General features: G+C 39.2%; 2 protein-coding genes across 3 annotated transcripts; one reads left to right on the forward strand and one right to left on the reverse strand.

The window, feature by feature from the left end:
- Positions 1 to 311: 311 nt before the first annotated feature.
- ca6 (carbonic anhydrase VI) lies at positions 312 to 6,968 on the reverse strand. Its single transcript, XM_033970235.2, has 10 exons — positions 6,807 to 6,968; positions 5,685 to 5,864; positions 5,442 to 5,590; positions 4,510 to 4,605; positions 3,431 to 3,497; positions 3,201 to 3,358; positions 2,210 to 2,336; positions 2,049 to 2,132; positions 1,936 to 1,968; positions 312 to 1,204 (listed from the first exon to the last, which is right to left on the reverse strand). Exons 1-10 carry the CDS (start codon positions 6,892 to 6,894, stop codon positions 585 to 587), a joined length of 1,602 nt encoding a protein of 533 aa, XP_033826126.1. The 5' UTR covers positions 6,895 to 6,968; the 3' UTR covers positions 312 to 584.
- A 4,964-nt stretch (positions 6,969 to 11,932) lies between these two features.
- eno1a (enolase 1a, (alpha)) lies at positions 11,933 to 19,418 on the forward strand. Of its 2 annotated transcripts, none has more exons than XM_033969087.2 (12): positions 11,933 to 12,382; positions 14,145 to 14,239; positions 15,747 to 15,842; positions 16,307 to 16,365; positions 16,593 to 16,662; positions 16,874 to 17,007; positions 17,095 to 17,317; positions 17,770 to 17,967; positions 18,219 to 18,420; positions 18,502 to 18,610; positions 18,693 to 18,751; positions 18,900 to 19,418. In XM_033969087.2, the coding sequence occupies exons 1-12, from the start codon at positions 12,234 to 12,236 to the stop codon at positions 18,961 to 18,963; spliced, it is 1,458 nt and encodes a 485-aa protein (XP_033824978.2). In that variant the 5' UTR covers positions 11,933 to 12,233; the 3' UTR covers positions 18,964 to 19,418. The 2 variants fall into 2 exon arrangements, with proteins under 2 accessions (XP_033824978.2, XP_033824979.1); XM_033969088.2 differs by lacking the exon at positions 16,307 to 16,365 and adding an exon at positions 15,962 to 16,020 and having other exon boundaries at positions 12,249 to 12,382.
- The last annotated feature ends 4,885 nt before the right edge of the window (positions 19,419 to 24,303 follow it).

The raw sequence follows: 24,303 nt of genomic DNA on the forward strand, positions 1-24,303 counted from the left end.
TCATGCAATATTTTATTCTGAATTTGCAAATGTATTTATTTTATTATTATGTATTTGACCTTGAATATACAATTTAATCACACTTTTCTTTTTGAATTCTTCTTTGTTTCATTCATCATTTCATTAAACTAAACCTTTTATCAGCTAGGCGGCCATGCATTCTACAAAAACATCCAAAGTTTGTATGCAATTACAGTAATTATGCCATTTAATCATGAGAAACGTAGTCTAAGCATTGTCTTTTTAGTCTCATGCAGAACTGTTTAAACTAACATTATATTAAAAAGCTCAGAAAACACAATGGAAAAGATAATGTATTGGTAAACCTTTATTAGCAAAGCAAGACAATATACAGTAAAAACAGAGCATAGCATTATGAGGCACATATTAAGCATAAAATATAGCCTTTATAGTTAAAATATAAGACTTAAGCTTGCACCATAATGTGAATACTAACTGATGTTTTTTATAGGCTTTACGGTAGGTCTAGGAAAGGGTTCGTCCCATTCCAATTGCATTTGACAATCACTGCTTTTGCCATATTTTAAGCATATACAAACAAAACAAACTATGATACTGTATACTTATGTACATCTATACTGAGAATCCAACTGCACCCCTCCATACAGGCTCAGACGAGTAGTGCCCCAGCTAAACACATTCCCCACCATTGTACTGTTTCTTTCACAGGACATCTGATCTCGTATGTCCGCCGTCGACAACATATAGTCCCAAACATTCACGTCTGTCATTTTCCCCACAAAGCCGTCTGAGTTGGAGATACCCAGAAACCCGTCTTGATCTTTCCCCAAGATCAATACCCCGCCTGGGCTTACCTTGTACCCAGTTTTAAGGTACCTCTGCTCCCCTACCATGCCGTTCACCCATAGCTCCGCCCCTCCCGTGTTGGAAGCCCACGTGATGCAGTAGTTGACCCAGTCTTGCGACCTGTAATTATGGGGGAGGTTAACAAACTCATTGCCGATCCACAGTCCTACTTCGCTGTCTATGGAGATCATGAGTTCGTTTTCGTGGTCGTTGCTGGAGTAGGACAGGACAGTGTGGACCCCGTCGTTTTGGGGTCGGACGTGCATGCAGACGGTGAACTGGTCCAAGTCCATGGGCCGGGACGGGTGAGCCAATGCATAACTGCCGTAGTTCTTCTCCTGGAACTCCAACACCAGAGGGAAGAGGCCACGAGAGTCTGAAAGTATAACACATATGAAAATGTTATGTAGGGGTGATTTTAAGTTACCGTATGTCCTTAAAAGTTCACTGTGTAACTTTTATGGAAAGGAATGCCTGGAATGTTCCACACTATGGTATTAAACTTATCTACCTTGCACATAGACTGCTGTCATGATAAGCTCCTTGGTTTAAAATGTTTTGTTTTGTTCAATGGAGAAACATAACAAAGTAAAAGTATTGAAGTACAGTAATTTAGGAAATATTTTAGGTATCTGTACATTTTAAATGGGATCCTTTTTACTTTTACTTCACTACATTTGAAAGCAGGTATCTGTATTTAATATTTGAACTAAAGTATTTTTATTATTGTATGAGACCTGGTGAAAAATCTGAGGGGTTTGTTTTTTTATCCACGTCATAGTTTGAGCAAACAAAAATATACAAATAAAATTAATTCAGTTGTTTCTAATGATCAAAATTCAGCAAAATTGTTATAAAAATCTGTATATTTGAAGCTTTATTAGATCTCAAACTCGGCTCAAAATGCTTTTACTTTTTATTCTAAAATTTTTAAACAGGTACTTTAATCCTTTTACTTAAGTTGAGTTTTTTCATGTGATACTTTTACTTTTACTTGAGTAGTTCTTCACTCCTGTATCTGTGCGTTTAATTCAATTGAATACAAAATTGAATACTTCTTCCACCACTGGTTTTGCTGCAGTAACATGCACAAAAACGTGATCTCACCATGTCTGGAGGGTCTGGGGCTACGCATTCCTCCTTAAAAAAAAACAAAAACAAAAAACATTAGCATAGAACTAATAAATCATAAATATTCTCTGTTCATACCAGTGTTTTACCTGAATTCATTTGCTTCCCAATAGATGTGATCAAACCCTCAATCTTGAGAAGTTTTGACTCAATTTCATCTTGGCGACAAAAAGCTAAAGCACAAACAGCATTATTCGCGTTCATTTACATACCCATAAATACTGATACTTTCACATAGGACTCGACATACATCCTTTGCCAAGACGTGGGAGGAAAGAGGACTCTACCACGCGGTCGTTGAGAGGCTGAGCGATTCTGTAGTCATTCCACAGGGTCTTATTATCTATGTCCATCAATGTGCTCTCCAGCTTACGAATCTGCACAAAACACCAACGTTATGGTCCATTCAATAGGCTGTATTCACCTTTGAGAATTTCAGATGGAGGGCACGTGCCTGTATAACCACATGGGAAATTCACAGTTTTTTAAAGAAATATCAAACCGTTCCACAATTGTTGACCTTTATCATTATTTATAAGGAATTGTCTCCGCAACCTTCCCATATTAACCTTAAGGCTGCGTCTTTTCAAAGGACAACAATCACATTTTTTGCGGTTCAACAATGGAACTGTTTTCTGGAGCTATTGAAAAAAAAATTGTTTCCCCTTAGTTCATTTTTGCTCACTTTATTCATGTGGAAAGGCCCTGCAATAACAAAGATATTAATAACTATAAACCAGAACAAAACATTAGCAATCTGACAGTTAAACAGCTAATTCTATAACAGAGCCATGTTATAAAGTCATTACCTCATCAAAAACACACCTGGAGTTATGTTTTGTTTCATCCACACATGTTTGAGTAACACTTTATTATTAGTCTGTCTACATCTCCAAAGCTCAAAATGCTCTGTTCCACCTTGTGATGTAGTGGTAGTTTTCAAGTTAACAGCTACCTTTTACCTTCAGCTTAGTCGAGATTGGCAATTCAAGAGCTGAGATGATCCAAATGATTGTAGTGAAGGTGTATGGAGTTTAGAAACACAGTGGAGCACTTCCTGTATTGCCACATGATGACATCACAAGGTGGAACAGAGTGTTTTCAGTTTGAGAGAAGAACTCAGCCTAAATATGCAAGGTTTGTGCGTTAAACATGTGTGAATGAAACAAAACACCGCTCCAGGTCTGTTTTTGATAAGGAAACAACATTATAACATAGACCCAGGCCTGATTTAACGTTACCTGGTTGTGTGAGAGAGTGATGGGGGTGTCAAACACTGTCCACAGGATGCTTTCGTAGCAGGGCGGGGTGGTGAGGGACCCCTGGTATCTGAAGAAGTGGTTAAGGTTTTCAGGAAGCATGGAACGAACGTCAATATTTGAGATGTTCATGGACTGACCTGAAGGAAACACATTTGAACCCAATCAGGATCTACTTTATCTAACCACCACTGAGGGAACGAGTAGCTTACCATAGTATTTAATGTTGCCCAAGTTGTTGATGAAGTCACTGTAATAGGTGTTTTCAAAATGCCCGTCCTGAAAATGACAATTCATTTATTAGATTTACACAAAATGGTTCAATGTACTTCATGTCAAACCAGACAGAGGCAAAATCTGGGACACTCTACTACTATTTTAAAAGCAAATCAGTCGTATATGGCTCTCGTGTGGTCCCTTGTGCATATGGCTTAACTAATTTGTCAAGTTATCTTTAGAATATTGGCCACAAGGATAAGCGTTGTCTAAACAGTAACATGAACAACACCCTGACCTTCGATGCTCTGCCAAAAGAAAGAAAACTCTACAGGATTTAACATGAGAAGGGTCACTGGAGCACAGAATAGAACATTAAGGTCCTTTTAGTTTGAAAATGAACCAGTTTGCACAGAGCGTAAACAACAATATCCCTGATTATGATAAGGTTTATATGCATATATCATCATACTCTGGGATGGAGCTTAAATGCAATCTAGAGAATCTACAGCCTGGCTCATTAAATAGCTTATTTAGTTTGGTTTTGTGAATTCTGTTTTGGTTGTTAGTGTCTGCTAGTGTGCTGTTTTTATTAAATTTCCGCCATTTCCATAACATGCTATATATTGTTTGGTATGTTGCTTCCTCTCCATCATTTAGCATAATATCGTTCTGTATGTACGATTCTATTTTTACTCTCAATTTATATTTTTGTGAAGACCTTTGACCAGCTGAAGTTGTTGTAAATGTGCTATATAAATAAACTTGCATTGAATTGAATAGAAAATAGTGCATTCTGTATTAATTCAGAAATGTTCTCTATGCAGTCCAACCTCAATGGGGCCTTGTACTGAACCGGACATGGAAACTGGTGTTAGTGACTTCAAAGGCCTGTGAGTGATTTAGGAATAAACACATGTCTGCTGCGTTTTGTTATGTGTGACAACCTGAACAAAATCAATCACTTTTATTGACAGTTCTATGTTTGTAAGGCTTCCTGTAGTCCATAAACAAAAGCACAAAGAGGTGAAGTGGACTCCAGATAAGGATAAAAGGGAAGTGGTTCTATACATACATCATAGAAAAAGGCCAGCACTGCCAGACCGTCCGTTTTATCTCGGGCCTCCGTGAAGCTCTTATACTTGTCAGAGTTGTAATGGACAACGTGAAGCTGAAAGAAATGCACAAGTCAGGTGATAGATGTTGAGTGATATGAAAGGTTAATTGCTATTTGATACATTCTTTTTCTTCACTTTTACTACTTTCTACATTTTAGATTCATGCAGAAGACGTGGAATATATGAAGTAAGATATATGGAATTACATTTTATATTCAAATCTTCAAAGTAGCCCCCCTATTTAGTAAAGTTATTTGTTGTTATATGTCTTCCAAATATGTAAAAATAAAGAAAAAAAAACATTGAATGAGAGGGTGTGTCCAAAGTTTTGACTGGTGTTGCTTAAGCATACATCTCCAGTGAAAAGTTTGGACACACCCCCTCATTCAAAGTAAAATACATGGAATTATGTAGTTTAAAAAAGTTAAATAACCATGAAATATATAAAAAATGCAGTAGTTATTTCACTTTCTTTGCTACATAATTCCACATAACCTACTTCATATATTTGATGTCTTTTGTATGTATCTAAAATGTAGAAAGTAGTCAAAATAAAGAAACAAATCATTGAATAAGAGGGTGTGTCCAAACTTTTGACTAGCAGTGGCTTATTGTTTTTTGTTTTTTTTCTTCCAAGTTTTTAATCTCGTTTGGACTTGCAACTATTAGCCTAACAGGTGGGGTACAGTTCACAGCGTTGACTAGAATGACAAAAAAATCCTTCTGTAAACAAAGTACAAATCCAAACTGTTGTGTGGGATATGTGTGAAGAGTGTAAATAACTGGGGCAGCTGTGAATGTGCCACTGAAGCATTGCTGACAAATGGTAAGTCTGACTCCGGTTAGCAGCGCTGACTCTGACACTGCTCTGGGGTTCTTCACTTTTTACCTCGGCCATGTAGCGGATGCCGTCAATGGTGTGCTCAGCTCCACTGGCCTCGAGGTCCCATCCTCCCCAGTGCAGGTGCATCTGAACAGCTGTGTACTTCCCTGGCAGCCCCTTAGTGATGACCATAGTCGGAGGCAGGTCAATTTGAACTGAGGAAAAATAACATGTAAAGTGGATGATGTGACCTCCTCATACAGCACACGTTTGGGTTTAGGTTTTGTCTTTCTCATTACAATGTGATACCTGAGTGGCCGTTATTGGACATGAGGAAGTTGCCTTTTTGAGCATCGTATCCCGTCAGCTCCAGCTGTAACATGTCGGGGTTGTGTCTCACGCTTCTCCTCTGAATGTCAATAGGAGATTGTTTCCTACCGCCACAGGCAGGGTACTTAGTGGCCCAGTGCATCTGGTCCAAAGCCCCCTCTGAGGGTAGACAGAAGACAAGGAAATACCACAATATTATCAAAGTCCATAAGAGATCCAAGTCTGAATTTTAACAAAGTACAAATATAAGTAAGTATAAGGGAAAAGGCAAACCAGTGGAGGACACATAATCATCATCTGACATAAGGTTAATTTATTACACATCACATCATTGGTTCAACACATAATATTGTGCACATCATGAAATATTTATCTTAGTATATTGTAAGTTTTATGATTTTTACAGTTGCCAGTATCAAATATTTAATTTCTCCACAAACAATTCATTTTGGTCTAAGGATCATTGTATCAACACTACATCCCAAATTAAATAAAGATAAGAAATATCAAAACATTATATTATACAAATATTGTGCGCAGTGGGCTACGCTATTATAATGCAAAACTATTTATTATAGTTTTGCATTTTACTCATCAGAACCTTCAAATCAATACAAAACGAACATTATTTGAGATCATTACGATTCAATTATGAATATTTCACAATTAAATAATCCTAATACCAGGGTGTCTATTTGTCGTTCTTCTTATACATTTGAAGTGTTTGTCTCTACATTGTTAAAGGTCAGTACTCACATCCATCTAAATTAAGCGTGACTTTTATTGCCCTCAAAACTATTCATGCTGGAGGTTTATTCAGGATTACGCGTGGTCGCATGTCGTTGCGCACGCACACACTTTCTCTGCAGTTAATTTTCCATGATTTTTATCCTCTCTGAAATAGTTTTACTTTGCACAGTTTCTTCTGTTTTGCATGTTTCCATGTGTATAATAACTTAAAGTGACCTTATTCCAGTTTTACGCACGGTCTCTCACCACGGCGCGCGCGTAAAACTAAATCAACGCAATTATTTTAGCAAACTTTGCGACCCATTCCTGCGGTTCAGGAACCCAACACCCAGTTATCATTGACATTCTTACCCGTGTAGGTCCAATGAATCCCGTCATGCGGCAAAGCGCAGACGGCTCCCAGGAGCAGAGCGTAGAGCAGCGCGCAGAGCAGCTCCATAGTGGCTGATGTTAAGTGACATTTGGCACCCGTTTGCTCTCCAGATTTAAACCACCAGGACCGGAGGGAGGTGTTGGGACATCAGGAGAAAACGCCCCTTGCTCTTCCCAGAAGCAGCAGCAGTATTGTTGTACTAACTTCAAAGTCACCCCAGAGGTTCTTCCTGGTCATCATGTGATTACTCATCGTTTTGGAACCAGTAAGCTAAAGCCCATGTACATTAATGAGCAAAATGATGTGCTTACTGTGTGTGACAGCGGTCTTATTTTTATTTATTTACACCTTTTGTTTTTGTTTTTCTTTTTATGTGCTGTTGTTAATGTAACTGCTTTTGGGACACTTGGTTGCTGACAAGTTGATGTGAGGGTCAGTTACTGGTCAGGTTTTGGAGACTGGCTCTAGGAGTTGAGACTGCTGTTGTTTTACTCTTGTTTTGGAGTGTTCCCTTACACCAGAACACTACCATATTCTGAGTGTTGGTTGATTGACTCCACTGCCTTTTACCATCAGTATCATGATTTAGCTAGCTCATAATAGACAGCCTACAAGGTATAGTACATATACATTTTCCAGTTTCTCCCCCCTATACGTGATATGTAAATATGGACAAAGTCGATTAACCAGGCTCATGTTGACAAGTTGCACCAGCCTAGACATGTTCTGATCTCCACCTAAAACTGACAACTTTGTTATCAGGAGGAGTGTCACCTTTTCCCTGGTTTTTGTTTACGTGTTTTTTTGTTGTAGTAGTTATTACATTGGCAAATCCTGGAAATGTAAGTCAAGTTCAGATACATTCATTTCTTGTTACTTTTCAGTGTTCTTCATCATCTGCATCACTGCCCCCATGTTACTTCAGGACTGCAGAACATATTGTAATAAGTGACCTTTCACATTTATTTATCCTTCTGTATATTCGCAGACATTGTTGACAATTACAGTACAAATGTTTTTTTTTCAGTGTACTGTAATGTTTATGATTTGTTGTCGGCCTACTCTACAATTTAATACATCAGTTGGCGTTCCCACTTCCTATTTAAAAGTGCACTATGATTGCTTTTTGGTGGAAGGTGGTGGAATGCAATGTTATGTTTACCTGGAATGGTCCACAGTATGTTATAAACTCATATATCTTTCATTTCGTCAACTACAGGTGTTTTAATTGCCAAAAAACAACTTGGTATGGTCCAGTCACATGCTTGTCTCCATGGAGATTATTATGTTTTATGCCATTTTGTGGAACAGTCAAGGCAAAACAAAGACATCTCCGTCTAGAGCAGGGGTGTCAAACACATTTTCACCAAGGGCCACATCACCAAAATGGCTTATCTCAAAGGGGCAGATGTAAAACAAATCTAACACATATTTTAACTTGTTAATAAACAGTTTCTGTATTTATTACCTATTCAAGTTACAAATATTGCATATTCATTTGCCTAGATGTAAAAATATGGCTGTGTAACTGCGTATGTCCTGATAAATTGAGATTTTAAGACCACCATACCTTTTGATTTACCCTGTCGAGGGCCACATAAAATGATGGGGAGGACCACATTTGACCCGTGGGCCTTGAGTTTGACACATGTGGTCTAGAGGTTTTGGACCCTCCACCAGAAAACTTGCACACTAGCCCCTTTAAAGCAATTAAGAATAGTTCCAGGTGACTCTAATTTGCTGTAAGTGAATTATTGAGTAAATTGTAAATAGTTACTGAAACAGGCTGTTTTTTTTACTTGAAAAACACATCCAGAGTTGTGTTTTGTTTCAGTCACACATGTTTAAGTAACTCTGTAATACGTCTAAAAATGCTCTGTTCACATGAGATACCTTGTAATCTCATGTGGTGGAAGTTTTCAGTTTTAACAACTATTTTTTACCTTTTCTTCAGTAGTGTGGCAGTTCCAGGGCTGAAATTACCCACGGATTCTCGAGAAGGTGTATAGACAATGGAGCACTTTCTGTATTACCACGAAATCACAAGTGGAACACAACCTAAATATGTAGGGGGTGTGTGTTTAATATATGTGTGAAAGAAACAAAACACAACTTTGGGGATGCTTTTGATAAGGAAACATTACGATCAGAAAATAGCGTAATATGGGACCTTTAACTTCGCATTTGGCTGTGCCCATGTTTGTCCACTTGAGCTTATTGCATTCTAAATTGACCAGAGGGCTTGGCTTGCTTTAAGACCTATCGTTCCAGTCATATCCTTTAGAGTTAAGAGTTTAGGCCCCTTTCTGCCCCTGTTCCTGATTGATACCAGTTGTTTGTGTTTGTGTTATCGGCGCCTGTGGGCAAATAAACAGCCTTTAAACAGGCCCAGGTGGAGAAAACTATATTGAACTCTACGACTGCAGCGACACGAGATGCACAGACCAGAGCTTGACATCATTTTGTGGGTTGCGTTTCAATGCCCTACAGCAATTTCACTTAAAACACTTCTTCTGAGAAATGTCTTCTTCCTCAGTAAATCACTGGGTTTGTCTGTACCAGGGGGATAGTTCCTAAAGTTGAGGTTAAGTTTAATGATGTAATAACAGCAGCCAGGAGCAACTCAAAAGATTGATCGCTCAAATTTAGTGAACTTGGATTGAGAAAAAAAAAACATATATTGCCATCCATTTTAATATATATATTTTTAAGGTTTTGACCATATTTTGTAGTTTGGATAAAAAAAACAACTTTGGTTTTGACTGACAGTACCTCCGCAACCTGATAACTTGATACAATTTTCCAGGAATGAAGAGCTTCATACTTGAACGGTTAGACATCTTCACACCTGGAAGCTGCCCAACACAACTGACTCACGAAGCAGCTGCAGTGGACCAGTGTTGGGATGTTGGCATTATAGCTCATGGTGATAAAGTATTGGGCACCATATGTTTGACGACCTGAAACAGAGAACCAGGTCAGTATGGAGTACATGACGCTAACAGTAGGCCACATTGTCAGTGATGTTTGCAAGGTGGGTAGAATTACCAAAATCTGTACTAAAGTAAAAGTAACAATACTTTAAAAGATTATTACTTAAGCAGAAGTAAAAAGCTCAAACCCAAACCCTAATAATTACACAAGAAAGAATAATACATATATGTTTAGTTTTGTCTTGATTTTTTTAATGGGAATGGTTAGCTCTACTTTGTGTTCACATGTGTTTGTTGAACTGAATCTTGTTGTTGAGCCCCTTCGTTACTGCCCCCTGATTGAAAATGAAATTATAAATTTAGTTCTGCTAAATGTTGGTTAGAAAAAAAGGAATTGAGATGTAAAATGTTTTCCACTGTGGCATCCTGGTTCTCAAACAATGCATCTGTCCACTGACCCACTTTTCTTTCAGATGAAATGATCTAATAACTTGTATAGCTGACTAAATTTTTTTCAGATCAAACTTTAGTTTGTTTTCATAGCTGACACTTTTGACTGCTCACTTTGTTCCTTAGAGTGGTGACTTGATGTTGCTGTGATGTGTCTGTCAGTTAATTTAAATAGGTTTTGGCGCCATCTTCAGTCTGACTTCTTCAGGACAGTACACCAGGTGTGTGAGAGTAAAAAGGCCCCCTCATCCTGGTTAAAAGTCCCGTGGGTATGTTTCCGGGAATACTATCCTGCAGATGTTGGACTGCCGATGGTGCTGTCGTTCTGCCTCCACTGGTAGGAAGACAGCGCCAAAACCTTTTTAAACTAACTGACTGGACATGGCACAGCAACATCACATGACCTCTGAGGAAGATCACTAGTGAACAGTCGAAACTGTCAGGTAATAAACTAAACCTTGATCTAAAGAAAGGATCTATTAAAATAAATGATCACACTATATGAATCTAATTGGACTCTTAAGAGGGGTTTTCTTAATGTATTCCTTTTTGTTGACTATTTGATAAGAGGGAATTATCAAGCTTGTGAACAAATAAAATATAAAGGGAAAGCTGTAACTCATTTACTTTCAGTCAAGTAAACCATTCTGGAAAAATCAGGATCAGTTTGTACTCCAAAACCACAAATAACTAACCCTAATCACCCTCAGCTTCACAAAGAGGACAGTCTTTTGCATGTCTACAAAGGCTTCAAATTGGGAGTCATTTTAGTCAAGTGTTTCGGGGGAAAAGATTAATAGAGAACAATATAAACAGCAATAGAGAACAATATGAACTGCAAAATTGCTTAGCACAAGAACATGTAATTCATGGCCTCAAACATTTCTTCCAGTAAAAGACTTTGTACAACTTGTAAATTCCTGTGCACCTCCAATAAAGTCCAAAAATACAATTTGAGGCACTTGTTGAAACGTTGTGCAGACTGAACTTTGCACATGTGGGCAGCAGATGGCGGCATCGAGTTTAACCAGTGTGACTGTGTCAAGGTCACAGCAGAAGCCTTTCATCACATCATCTCTGGCTTCAGTTTTCATGGATGAACCCATGGACCATGGATGGACTGAGGGGGATGCTGCTGCACACTGTACGCTACTGCGCAGACGCAGTGTGCATTTTTCACGTCACCATGGGGAACCCACGAGCTTGGCAACTGGAGTGTGGGCCTAAGGGGAGTGACCATGGATCTATTAAAATAAGAGAGTGACCTTCTGTTCAGACATTCTAGTCATTAACTGTAGGACAGTTTATTCATTCACACAGGGTTGTACTTCTTACAATTGTTTGGTGTGTTTATACAAGTCAGACCTGTAGATCAAAATAAGAAAGGCCTAAAAGTGTGATACGGTTTTAGGCATATTAGAAATGTAAATCTTAAGTAAGTTGATAAGATCTGAATCACTTGAAAGGGGCCAAAGAAATAAACAATTATTATTATGTGAATGAACGTTGTGGTTGCCATGGTAACTGTTGAGTTCTTCATCCTTTTGGCTGCAGCCTCTGCAAAATCAGTGGACATTGCCTTACCAAATAGAGTTTTACCTGTAGACCCATTCATATATTTCCCCCTTCCCGTAAAAGAAAGCACCGTTTTAGTAAAAGACACTTTCATCATTCATGTCGAAAAACGTGACCACAAAAAACACGTGACTCACGCGCGACACTGCATCGGAGATTCCTGCCTGCTCTTCTGCACGTACACACCTTCTGCGTCATCTTCCGTATTTCCCGTTATTTTTGATTAATGCCACGACAATAAAACGGGGATCTCATACATTGCCCGCTTAATAACACTGCCTAGTTGAGTATTATCGTACAACTGCGCTTCGAGCAAGACAGATGATATGACGAAGGTGAAACTTCGCATCTTCCTCGTGCCATTCATCAGTCAGGATGGTGAACGTGCTTCCTCTCCGGGACTTTGAGTCGTGACAGTAGAATCGACCAATCACAGAGCTCGGTGGAATGAAACTAGCCAATCACAGTGCTCGATTGGGCCGTTCCTTCCTGGTTTTGTCCAGTTATCAAACAGTTCTGTGCAACCCTAGCGCCTTCTCTGCCTGCCCGCACGGAAGAGAGACAGCACCGTCCTTGCACACAGTTAGGCCTGAAAGGTAAGTTTTACTCGTTTATTTTATTACCATTGTATATTCATCTGGACTTAAGGCTTGTCTTAACGAATGACTTAGATCTGTGTGGATACATAAAAGTATATTTTCACTGTATTTACTTGAACACATGCAAACGGGAACCAGCCAGACTTGACCTTGTTGGGTAATAGTTTTGTTTTTTACTGCAAAGCTTTATCGTTCTATTTTCTGTCTTATTTGGTGATTCTGGCAAACTAGTGCAAGAAGTAGTCTGTACCCCACTGTCTATTTTTAACCAAACGTCAGCTGCCGAGATGTCTCTCCATTTTGAGCAGCACAGTGAGTGGGAAACGGGGGTCAGGTTGCACCCCCAAGAAGTACACTTAATGGGACTTACAGAATGATTGTTAATGTCATTTATTAAAACGCCAACGGATGCCAAGTTCACGTGTTGCTGTGTCATCGTGGGTTTCATAGGATCCCAGACAGAGAGCAGCCTACCAGTTGCTTGTAGCAGACTTGGGGGTGTGTCCACCACATAGAGGAAAATTACTCCGTGTACTCTGCAGCATTGTGTGAGGCAAACAGTGGTTCTGAAAGCTTCTCAAGATTTTTACATCCATATTGCATACTTCTAAACATTGCATTTTAAAAAGAAGTGTTGAGTTGCAGTTCAAATAATAGCTGTGACCAAACATTTCAACGAGCCATCACAAGTTACATGATCCTAGGTACCAGTTCTAAGTTATTTATTTATCTCTGGGTGCCATTTTGTTTTCCCATTCAAACTTTGCAATAAGAAATATCTAATGCAGCAGTTCTGTGAAGCCTGCTTTTGATGTGTTGTACATGATAAAACCCTGTAATTTCAGCACTGTTGCTTAATGCAAATTGTGCCTCTAAAAACAAATGGAAAAAAGTGTCTTTCCAACCATTAGTATAGAAAATGAAAGTTGACAAAATGAAAAGTTGAAGCAAGAAAACAAAACGTCATTAAATTACATTAACATAACATTAAGGTAGGAATTGCATCTGGTGCTAGCTGTGTGTACTGAAAACTACTATTACTCTGGTATACTCTCAAAATGACCGATATACGCATATAATGGTGGAGATGGTTTTACTGAGAATTTGCATAATGTAAGTGTTGCCAAACTTAATTCAGTCCCGTTTGTGCTTAAACGTTTGGCTCTCTGCTGGCTGTTGTCTGAACCAAGTTTCCAAGCACAGTTAAATACGTTTTTCCATTCAACTGGCGGTATCTACCTACTCATGCATGCATTAGAGTGAGTTGAAGGGCAAAGTTAGTCTGGCTAAAGCAAATATAAAATCAATAGTGCTGTCGGCAATGCATCTAAAATCTAAATAGGGATTTGGATAAGGCCACAGACACATATTGAACAGTGATACGAATACAAAAAGGAGCTAGACATTTGCCATGACATCATCCACTCATATTGTTCTGAGTGTGGGCCTTCATTATTTTAGTCATGGCTACAATTCTTTCTCAACATTGAACTGTAGATAACAGTGAGTTTTTGTAAGCATGTCCCAATACTGTGTGTGTTTGGTAACCTGATCGGACACCGCTGGGACAGCATTTGGTTCAGAAGCCACACCCTTTTTGACTTAAAATGCTATTGCTGTGCTCAGCCCACTTTAGTTAGCTGAGGGGGTGTACCCATATCCATTCCATTTTTGGCACTACCTCAATACTCTAAATTACATTCTTTCTTCTTCCTTTTCCAACTGTCAAAGTTCAATACTTTTCTATGTCTTTTCATAGATCCAGAAACATGTCCATTCTGAAGGTTCACGCTCGTGAGATTTTCGACTCCCGTGGCAACCCCACTGTGGAGGTTGATCTCTACACCAAGAAAGGTAATATTTGATTCTTGTTTTAAATGTATCATAACTTGTTAACTGATTCCTTGCTGTATATTTTGCTTGTTGCTGTTTGATGCCTCTGCTATGAGTTGATGAGATCAGATGTTAAATTAAAATAGCACTTGTAATGACACACTCCCCGTTACTGTACTGGCATCTTCCAGCAATAGTACACTACATGGCCTGGGAACTAATAACAAAGTGTATACTTTTTGATATATAAAAACAAATTTCCAATCTACTTTTTTATTTACCTAATTGTTTGCTGCATTATGTAGCACATACAGCTTTGTGCTTCACATGTAGTCTGGAGGATGTAATCAATTTAACTTGGTGAATTCATGGCCTGGCAGTGAGTGACATTTTTGGACTCAAAGCCAAAACAAAAGAACAGCTCAACCCAATCAAATGCTCCCAGAATGTTAATCACCCAACCTGAATGTGCGGTGATGTGGAAGCAAAGCACTCTCTGTCTACAACGTATTGAAAATCGGCTCTCTGTATCTCCCTTTATTTGGCATGGCACAGTATGTTCCCTTTTTTGGATTGTGACTTTATTGTGGCATCATTAAAAGCACAGATTGAAGCCAGTGTGCAGTAGTAAGAACGTGTCTGCCATTGCTATTACACTGTCTCTCCTTATTACGTAACCAGCTTGACTCTCAGCTGTGGTGCAGCTCTGAGCGTACTATGCTAGTGATTGAGTGATGATGATGATGAGATTTTGAGCTCTCATAAGCTTTCGAGATTTGTCCATGTTGGTATCACTACATATTTAAGACTCCCTTTTTGATGTACTGTTCCTATTGGTTTATAGTTTTATAGGCAATTGATTTATATATCAGTAATATAGCCTAAATCTGAGGTTGGCGGCTGTGACCCTCCGGTTTAATCCTAAATCCCTTCAGACCCACATATTTCTCACACTTCAGTGAGTACACACAGTTGATTCACGCATCCCTGATTTCTTATTTAGGTGAATCCAAAATGGCCAGGCTCCCATTTAGAGGGGCGTGGTTTGGGTCCCTCTGCAAACTGTGTGCACACAGCGTTCACTGCTGTCGATCCCTGTTACATCACAGCGCGCTGCTGCAGTGGCTGTGTCTCTAGAGGAGAAAATCGATTGGATGAGTGAGACACTGTGGTCTCAATGAAATTGCATGGAATGTGGGATTTGAGTCTCTTGTAATAGTAGTAATAATAATAATAATAATAATAATAATAATAATAATAATAATAATAATAATAATAATAATAATAATAATAATAATAATAATAATAATAATAATAATAATAATGATGATGATAGTTTTTCTTGCACAATAATGACTCATAGCCAAGAAGAAATGATACTGTTAAACATGTGCTCTACTTGGAGCATTTTAAATATAAGAAAGTCACAACCCACTTTTCAGTTGCTTTCCTTAAATGGAGCTGGTCTTGTAGAGTATGACACTGCAGTTTTCAGCCACAATAACTGGATGTCCTTTGTGTATTCAAGGTCTTTTCAGGGCCGCAGTGCCCAGTGGTGCTTCCACTGGCATCTACGAGGCCTTGGAGCTGCGTGACAATGACAAAACACGCTACATGGGCAAAGGTGAGATTTTGGACAATCTTTATAACTAATTTTTACATTCCCAAACATGTCAACAGAGTTATTTCTATCCATCTGTCCCCAACATTCACTATTGTACTTGTACCATTTCCTTTTGGTAGGGGTCAAAAGGGCAGTTAAATATGTAAATGAGTTCTTGGCCCCTGCTTTGTGTAATCAGGTAAATTATGTATGCAATAACAGGAAGACTACCAGGTTGCATTGAATAGCATGAAGAATGAGTTTGTTTTGGAAACTAACCCTGGCCTAACAGATGTTCACAGACCTAATAAGAGGAATACTAAAACATTTATCATAACTGCCTGCATTAATCTGAAATTTGCACAGTATTTGACTTTTATATCCAGATAAGATTAGATAAAGTTCTCTGTGGTCATCTGTCCTCCTGACTGCTCTGCATGGACTTCCTGTGTCTGGGTCAGTCATGGTCTGCTTGTACTTTGCAGGTGTCGCTAAAGCTGTTGAGCATATCAATAAAAATATTGCACCTGCACTGGTTAACAAGGTAGGACAGTTTATTGTTTGGCTAATATATAGTGCTAGTATCACAAATATATATATATACAAAATTTATTATTTTATGGCATGACGTAAATGTATCTCCAACTAACTACAATGTGTGTGCATAATTAACTGCCTTGTAATGCTTTATTACACATTTGGGGTGTTGTGTAACTCCATTTGTTAATTATACTGTGTAATTTATTAATTAAACTCCTGTTGGTTTCCCAGAATGTGAGTGTTCTGGAGCAAGAGAAGATTGACCAGCTGATGTTGGACATGGATGGAACAGAAAACAAATGTAAGTCTCTCAAAGATTGCACACTAGAAATTGGTACAACTATAAATCCTTTAAGGAATATTCAATACTCAGGATGTACTGCTGCTGGCCAGAGATAAGCTCTCACGACACATCTATTTTGACCCTATAGTAAACAAACTAAAATAGCACACTTACATCTTGTTGTGGCATCAAATCTGAGTGGACTAATGGACTGGTCTTTCTCCATTAGCCAAGTTTGGTGCTAATGCCATCCTGGGAGTGTCCCTGGCTGTGTGCAAGGCTGGTGCAGCAGAGAAGGGCGTGCCTCTGTACCGCCACATCGCTGACCTGGCTGGCAACCCTGAAGTCATCCTCCCTGTCCCGGTGAGTCTATCAACACTCAAATATACACAGATTCTAAGTAGTGAGATATCTTATTATATCTAACTGAACTCCCTTTGCTCTATTTAGGCTTTCAATGTCATCAACGGAGGCTCTCATGCAGGCAACAAGCTGGCCATGCAGGAGTTCATGATCTTGCCTGTGGGAGCCAGCTGTTTCAAAGAGGCCATGCGCATCGGTGCTGAAGTCTACCACAACCTTAAGAATGTCATCAAGGAGAAATATGGAAAGGATGCCACCAATGTCGGAGATGAGGGTGGCTTTGCTCCAAACATTCTGGAGAACAAAGAAGGTGAGCAGACAGCAGGTCTCAAAATACTGTCATGGACATGTAACTGAAACCAGTCAACATGCCAACTGTTTATAACAAGGAAAATTAGCAATTATACACTGTACACACAGACTCCCCCACTAAGCGCTTTACTTATCACCTCTCTGAGGCTGCCATATGGTTTCTAAATAAAGGGTCACACTCCAGTCCTGACTCCAGTGTCAGGTCAGGCTGCTGATATGGCAAATGCCCCAGTGGAGCACTACAGGCTTAAGTGGTGACTCACTTTTCACATTCAATTCTTGTTGCTTCTGTCAGTTTCAGGCCTTTTTAAAGTACAGTCTTACCAATGAATAAAAAAAGATATGTTTAGTAGGTTGGTGTGGTGTGTTCTGGAGATGGTTGTTGGGATGTAAGGGTAGTTTTCATCTGATTTATGGCTGATTGACTAAAACAAATGTGTGTGGTTTCAGCTCTGGAGCTGCTGAAGCATGCCATTAGCAAGGCTGGATACACTGAGAAGATTGTGATTGGCATGGATGTGGCTGCCTCTGAGTTTTACAAAGATGGAAAGTACGACCTGGACTTCAAGTCACCAGACGACCCCAGTCGCTACATCACCCCTGACCAGCTGGCGGACCTGTACAAGAGCTTTGTCAAGGATTATCCTGGTAGGATTTATTACAGTCATTTATTTTATGGAGGAGAAAAATACTTACAATTCAAGGGTTACTACTTTTAGCACATCTCCATCTGTTTTGATAATAATTTTTCTGCTGGTGGTTAGGTTTTGCATATACATATTGTAATTCAGTTGAGTTCATTATCAGTCGAAAAACGTTATTTTAGTTTTTTGTACAGACACGAGGCTGTATTCCTAGGCACAATATTATGTTTGTTAATAGTTTTTCTGACTTTTCAGTGGTGTCTATTGAGGATCCATTTGACCAGGATGACTGGGGGGCATGGAGCAATTTCACCGCCACCACCAGTATCCAGGTTGTGGGCGACGACCTGACTGTTACCAACCCCAAGCGTATTGCTACAGCTGTGGATAAAAAGGCCTGCAACTGCCTGCTGCTCAAAGTGAACCAGATCGGCTCCGTCACGGAGTCTCTGCAGGCGTAAGTGTCCATACAAAAATGGCACACTTGTTGCCAAAACTAAAGAAGTAAAACTAATGTGTTAATATTATGTGTTTTTAGCTGCAAGATGGCACAAAGCAATGGCTGGGGTGTGATGGTTAGCCATCGCTCTGGAGAGACAGAGGACACTTTCATCGCTGATCTGGTTGTTGGTCTCTGCACTGGACAGGTACACACGGCTATTATGCCTCTATTGCGATGTAAATATGCAATCTGTCACAGTTAAAAGCAAAACACTTTTTGTCTTATAGATCAAGACAGGAGCACCTTGCCGATCTGAACGTTTGGCCAAGTATAATCAGCTGCTTAGGTAAGTCTATAATTGGCACTATACAAATTACACAAAAATAAAGGTGTGTTAATTAACTTATGGGATCAAGGAAAATGACCTGTGAAAGGCTCTTCACATTAGCTTCACTGTATTCAGTATAATAAACATGCTCCTATGCCCCCTACAGGATTGAAGAGGAACTTGGAGACAAGGCCCGTTTCGCAGGCAAAAACTTCAGGCACCCCATCTGAGCTGAAAGTCTTCCTGCCTGAACCTCAGTGTGTTCATAGCTCAAAAATAATCCCCACACATATACGCCACACTAGGTTGCCTGTTTTGTACAGAGAGGAGAAAGTGAAAACGACACCACTTAAATCTAAGGTCCAAGTCTGTGGTCTGTGGCGTATATAAGCAAAAGAAGTCTTAGTACACCACAGCTCAGCTCATCCCAATCTCTGCTTAAGCGCCTAAATAGTTATGTTCCCATGTCTGTGTCCGTATAACTGTGTGAGAGATTTTTGTTGAGCTTTTTGTGAGTTGTAGTGAATACTGCCTCTACTGAATATCTGAGCTACTGTAACTTTAGGGTGGTTCTGTCCCCAGTGGGAGTCGGAGTAAAGTTCTGTGCAATGTGTTCCATACAAAAAGTTCTTGTGTTTCTGTAAGCATTGGCACTGTATGTATTATTAAACAATATAGTTTCAAATGTCTTGGGCTTCATCACTTTATTCAGAATCATAATTAGTTTTGTGCCTGTGCTTCCTGTATGTAACTGTCTGTCTTTAGTTCAACATTTCTCTTTGGTACACATATCCGTACACAGCAATATTAGGAATCCATATCAGATTTTCCACATGTGTACACAAGCCTAACAAAGTATCAGTCATGTAATCTCTCAACTGTTTTATATGTTCAAGTATTCCTGTGTATGTTTCACCTATATCAGGACAACCAATACTATGTATGTATGTACAGTATGTCAATTGTAAACTTGTTAACTTAATGGAATATAAATTGTAATGATTACTTAGTTTACTTGCATACTAATTAACACAATTACTACTTATTAGCACTTGACTCTCTTCATGACAGGAGTGTTGCATATACCACACATTCACACAGGGCATAACTGCAACTGCAAAGGATCTGACTTGTACTTTACTTTTACTCTCATATAGACATTGACAATAAATAAGCTTTACTGTAGTGAAAAGAGTCAAATGTTAAAATACTATACAACTTAGGCACCCCATAGTCGAAAATGTTTGATGTAAGCTGAGTCCCACAGAGAGGCAGCAACATGATCTCGCTGCACCGGGACGCCATTTCTGTCCCCCTGGGTAAAAGAATCCAGCGGCTCCCTCTGCAGCAGCCCTTTGCCAAGATAAATGACGCCCTATTCAGCAGAGCTATTGCACCGCGGGGGACTGCCAGCTGGGCCTATGCCATACCAATCCACTTTGTGTGAGCCTGTCTCAACCTGCCTCTATTGTTCAGCCATCACCAAGGAGATGTGTAACAAATCACTGGTACAAATCCTCCATCAGTATGAATTGCATGGATGGTTTGACCTGCATAGTAACTACATGTATGGGCTATGGTGCATGCATTATTAAATTTAAAAATTCAAAGAAACATGAGCATGGCATTTGAAAGCTTTTGGGAAAATCTTTTTTTTTCCCTTTGACATTGGCGCCCTCTTGTGTCCAGAAATGCACAAGACAACACAATGTAAATAAGGCACCTGTAGGTTGGGCTTCAATATACAATTTACACAATATTTCTGTCTAGACTACAGCTTTACCAAGACACGCAGGCCTGTGTTAGAACAGATTTTAATCTAAATAACACTGTGGAAATTGCGGAAAAATATTTGTCTAATGTAGCAATAAGCAATAAGTCCTTTATGGGAAGCCTACTTATTCCCGGTATTCAGTTATTATATGAATTACTTATTGCACTTTTAAATAGTGACATAAAATAATTTGCCATACACTTACAGAATGTTGCCATTCTTCAACCTGAAACTGTGGGACAGGTCACCACAGGGGGTTTTCACTCCCTGTTGCTAACTGGACTCTATTTCCTTCTGTTTTCTGCAGGAGGCAGCTGAACCTCCATGTTCAATGTGAATTATCAATCATGACTGCTATTGAACCAGCTATTCATAATGGCCCAATGCACAATGCACCTCTTACACAAAAGGACATTCAAATAGCACAACTCTGACTGCATGATTTAAACAATATATAGTTAAAATACTTTCATGGAATGAAATGCATAATCTTTATTTGTTGTGGCTATAGACTTAAATTAAGTACTTGATAAAGACAAAATTGTATTTATGCGTTTATTTATAATAAATAAACAAATATATAAATAAATACACACATAAATAAATACATAAAGTTTATGTATTTTCATTGTATATACAAATATTATATAAAAATATTTTGATAATATTTAAAAGTAAATGTCTTTTACCATTTGAAGTTACAGTCTCATTGAGCTCTTGCAGCTCTCAGTGAATGTTCCCTCTTTTGTCCAGTGGGTGACGATATTTTACCGGCTGAACTTTCAGATCCCCCCAGCTGCTCTCACCCCAAGATGAAGGAGGATGCTGTCATGCTGAGTGCCTCTCACACACACTAGTCTGAGCATCCCGGCACCGATTACTCCCTCTTTATCCTCAACTCCATCATTTATGACAGCATTATATCAAACGTGTTTTGCCTCGCCGTAGCTCCATCAGAACCTACACACAGGTGGCACTGCAGTTGTGGTGTTACTCTGGCGACACTTGGCTCTGGCTAATTGCCCCTACTGCTGCTTTTGTTTGTTGTTGCAGCCTCTCATCAAACAAATCACAGATGTTGTAGATCAAGCCCTTTAAGGTAAGTGCTGCTAAAAGCTACAGTTTGCTCTTTTACATTTGTGTCCAAACGCTGGAGAAAATGCTGTTATTGGTGTAATGTTTGTAAACGTACGTAAGTGTTAACGCTATCCATAGCCTGGTAGCTATTTGGCTAATTTGCCCATTAGCATTGGCTAGCTGGTTGGCTAATAGAATGCTAATAGACTTGGTTGCTACTGGTTACTGTAGAGTAACGTTAGCTGCTAGCGTCAGTAACTAGCACTGATTGAAGAAAGGCAGCGAGGAGCAGTGTAATGTCTGGAAACAAACCATCCACTGACACCGGTTAGCACAAAGCACAAGAAGTACAAGGTTTTATGGTCACATTTAATCAGGATGTTTGTTCGCGTGCTTGTCGCCAAGTTTGTCACGCGTTTAGTGCCAATTGTCCATTATGATCACTCACTGCTTTGCAAGTGTCTCAGGGAATAGTCCAAGCCCTCTCAGCCATTGTCATTAGCTTACGTTAGCAGCTGGTGAGCTAACTTGGTAGTCTTTGTGCTCTTTACTTTTCAGTGTGTTCTGGCTTCAAGATGTCTGAAAAGACAGGATGTTTTGCTTGGGCTGTCCTACAAATGGGTTTACCTTGAATGACACTTGTGACTCATTCTTGGATTTGCAATTGACAAAGTACTTCTTATACACTACTTACTACTGTCTGTTTACAGCATGATATAATAAGTGACAGTTTTTTACGTCTGCTGTTACTGCCAGCGTTTTACTGTGTATACATCACGCTGGTATAGTTTGATTATTGTGACATATTGTACTAAAATAGTAGCTCAGAGATTATGTGAACAGTGGTCTGTAGATAGTACATGAAGCATCTGAGATGTCTCTGTGTTTTCTGCGACATAAATCACGCATTAAGAGCCCCTTTAGGTTTCTTTGAGAAGATGTTTTTCCCTGAGCAAGTAAAAGCAGAGGATTTATTTTTATTGAGTGCTTATGACTCACTCCTGACTTATTCACAGGCTGCGCAGTGGTGGACTTCACCAGAGCTAATGAAGCAATGGGCAGTGATCAAAAGCTTGTTTTTGAATGCCCACTTGTTTTAGAGCCCAGAGTCTGAGAAAATGTAATGTTGACACCAAATGCTCTGTTTATGGTTGTTTAATGTGGTATTGCCTTTGAAACCATAAAGAGCTGTTTTGGTAATCAAATCTGTTTGAAGTAGTAGTATGATTAGGAATGGTTTAGTTACATTACAGATTCCACTTGTTATTTTGATGTGACAAATAATGACAAAATACTTGCCCAACTTTGCGTAATTATGTTCTAAACACGTTTCATGTTTTTAATTCATATTGTCTTTCTCATGTTACCTTGCATTTGACATTAGTAAATGCCACAATGTAAACAATAACTCAATTTGCTATCCATCATTTTTAAGTACATCCTTCATATAGTCTAAGTATGTACTATTTTACACACCTTATTGGCTTCCCCTTCCTCCTATTGCCGCTGTTCTACATTTTGATTTCCCTTAACAACCACTTAGACCTTGAACTGGTGAGGTCAGGTTACCAAGCTCTGCCATTACGAGCCCTTTGTTGATTACTTCACTGCATGTAATGTTGGGCTGAGTGTTTGTATTAAATTAAACCACTTTTCTCTTAAAAGACAAAGCTTTCATTCCACAATTCCTCGTTATACATTCACCTTGATGTTATATCTGTATCTTTTTATTGCAGTGCAGTCCTCCGAGTCCATATTATCAGCAGGCTTTAGGGGTCAGTGGAGGTCAGGCTGTTTGATAGTGTTTCAATTTGAATGGGATCTTGTCTCAGCAGTGGGTAAAATTACTTGGTATCTAGTGGCACACACTCCTTCCATCCAATGTTAATCTTTTACAGCAGTATAAGAGGAGTGTAATAAGCCTGATATTTTCTTATGCATGGTCAAATATAAGGATATGTGTGTGTCTGTGGCAAATACCTAGAGGAAAAATGCCAAAAATACACTCTCTCTCTGTATGTACATTTTTGTTTTGTGAATATACTCTGAAATGAAATGTTTACATGCAGCGGGCATAGAGGCATGTCGCACTTTCTCACCTCAACAGCGTCACTAGATCTTTCCCTTCACGCTCAACTGTCAGGAGAGATGATTCCCCCGCCATAATAGCATGCGCCTGGTGCTTGTAGTCTTCGGCATTGTGTTTGCTATAACCTGTCATCTGTGAGGCCAGCCTATAGTTTAGAAGAGACATTTTTCCTCTCTCCTCCTGCTGCAAGGATATTCTGTGTTGAAAAGAAAGGTGATTAAACTGACGTATTGTTTTGTACAGGCAGAAATTACACTGTGAGGAGGAGAAGGAGGGGGACATGGTCTGAAATGTGCCCTGAGCTACAGGAAATCTCTATGTGTCAGGTTGGTCTCACGGGGGTGGCTTTTATTAATAACTGTCTACATAGTGTGCTTTCACCTAATAAAACGGAAGAATAAAAGTGTTATTATTTGTAACTAGGCTTAGGCTGTAGTTCAATAGAAGTACACTGGATATTGCAGCTGTAGTAAATGTATCATATTTATTTTTGCTGGCTTTAGTTGTTTATGAGCACAAGTACCTTCTTTATATCGTGGGTGTAGTTTGTTCAGGTAAATAATTGAAGCAAGGCGTATTCTTTCTGTGCTTCATGACCTCCTTGCTTTGAGAGATTGTGGTTTTAAGCCC

This window comes from Periophthalmus magnuspinnatus, chromosome 7, assembly GCF_009829125.3.
Source record: "Periophthalmus magnuspinnatus isolate fPerMag1 chromosome 7, fPerMag1.2.pri, whole genome shotgun sequence".
Taxonomy (NCBI): Eukaryota; Metazoa; Chordata; class Actinopteri; order Gobiiformes; family Gobiidae; genus Periophthalmus; species Periophthalmus magnuspinnatus.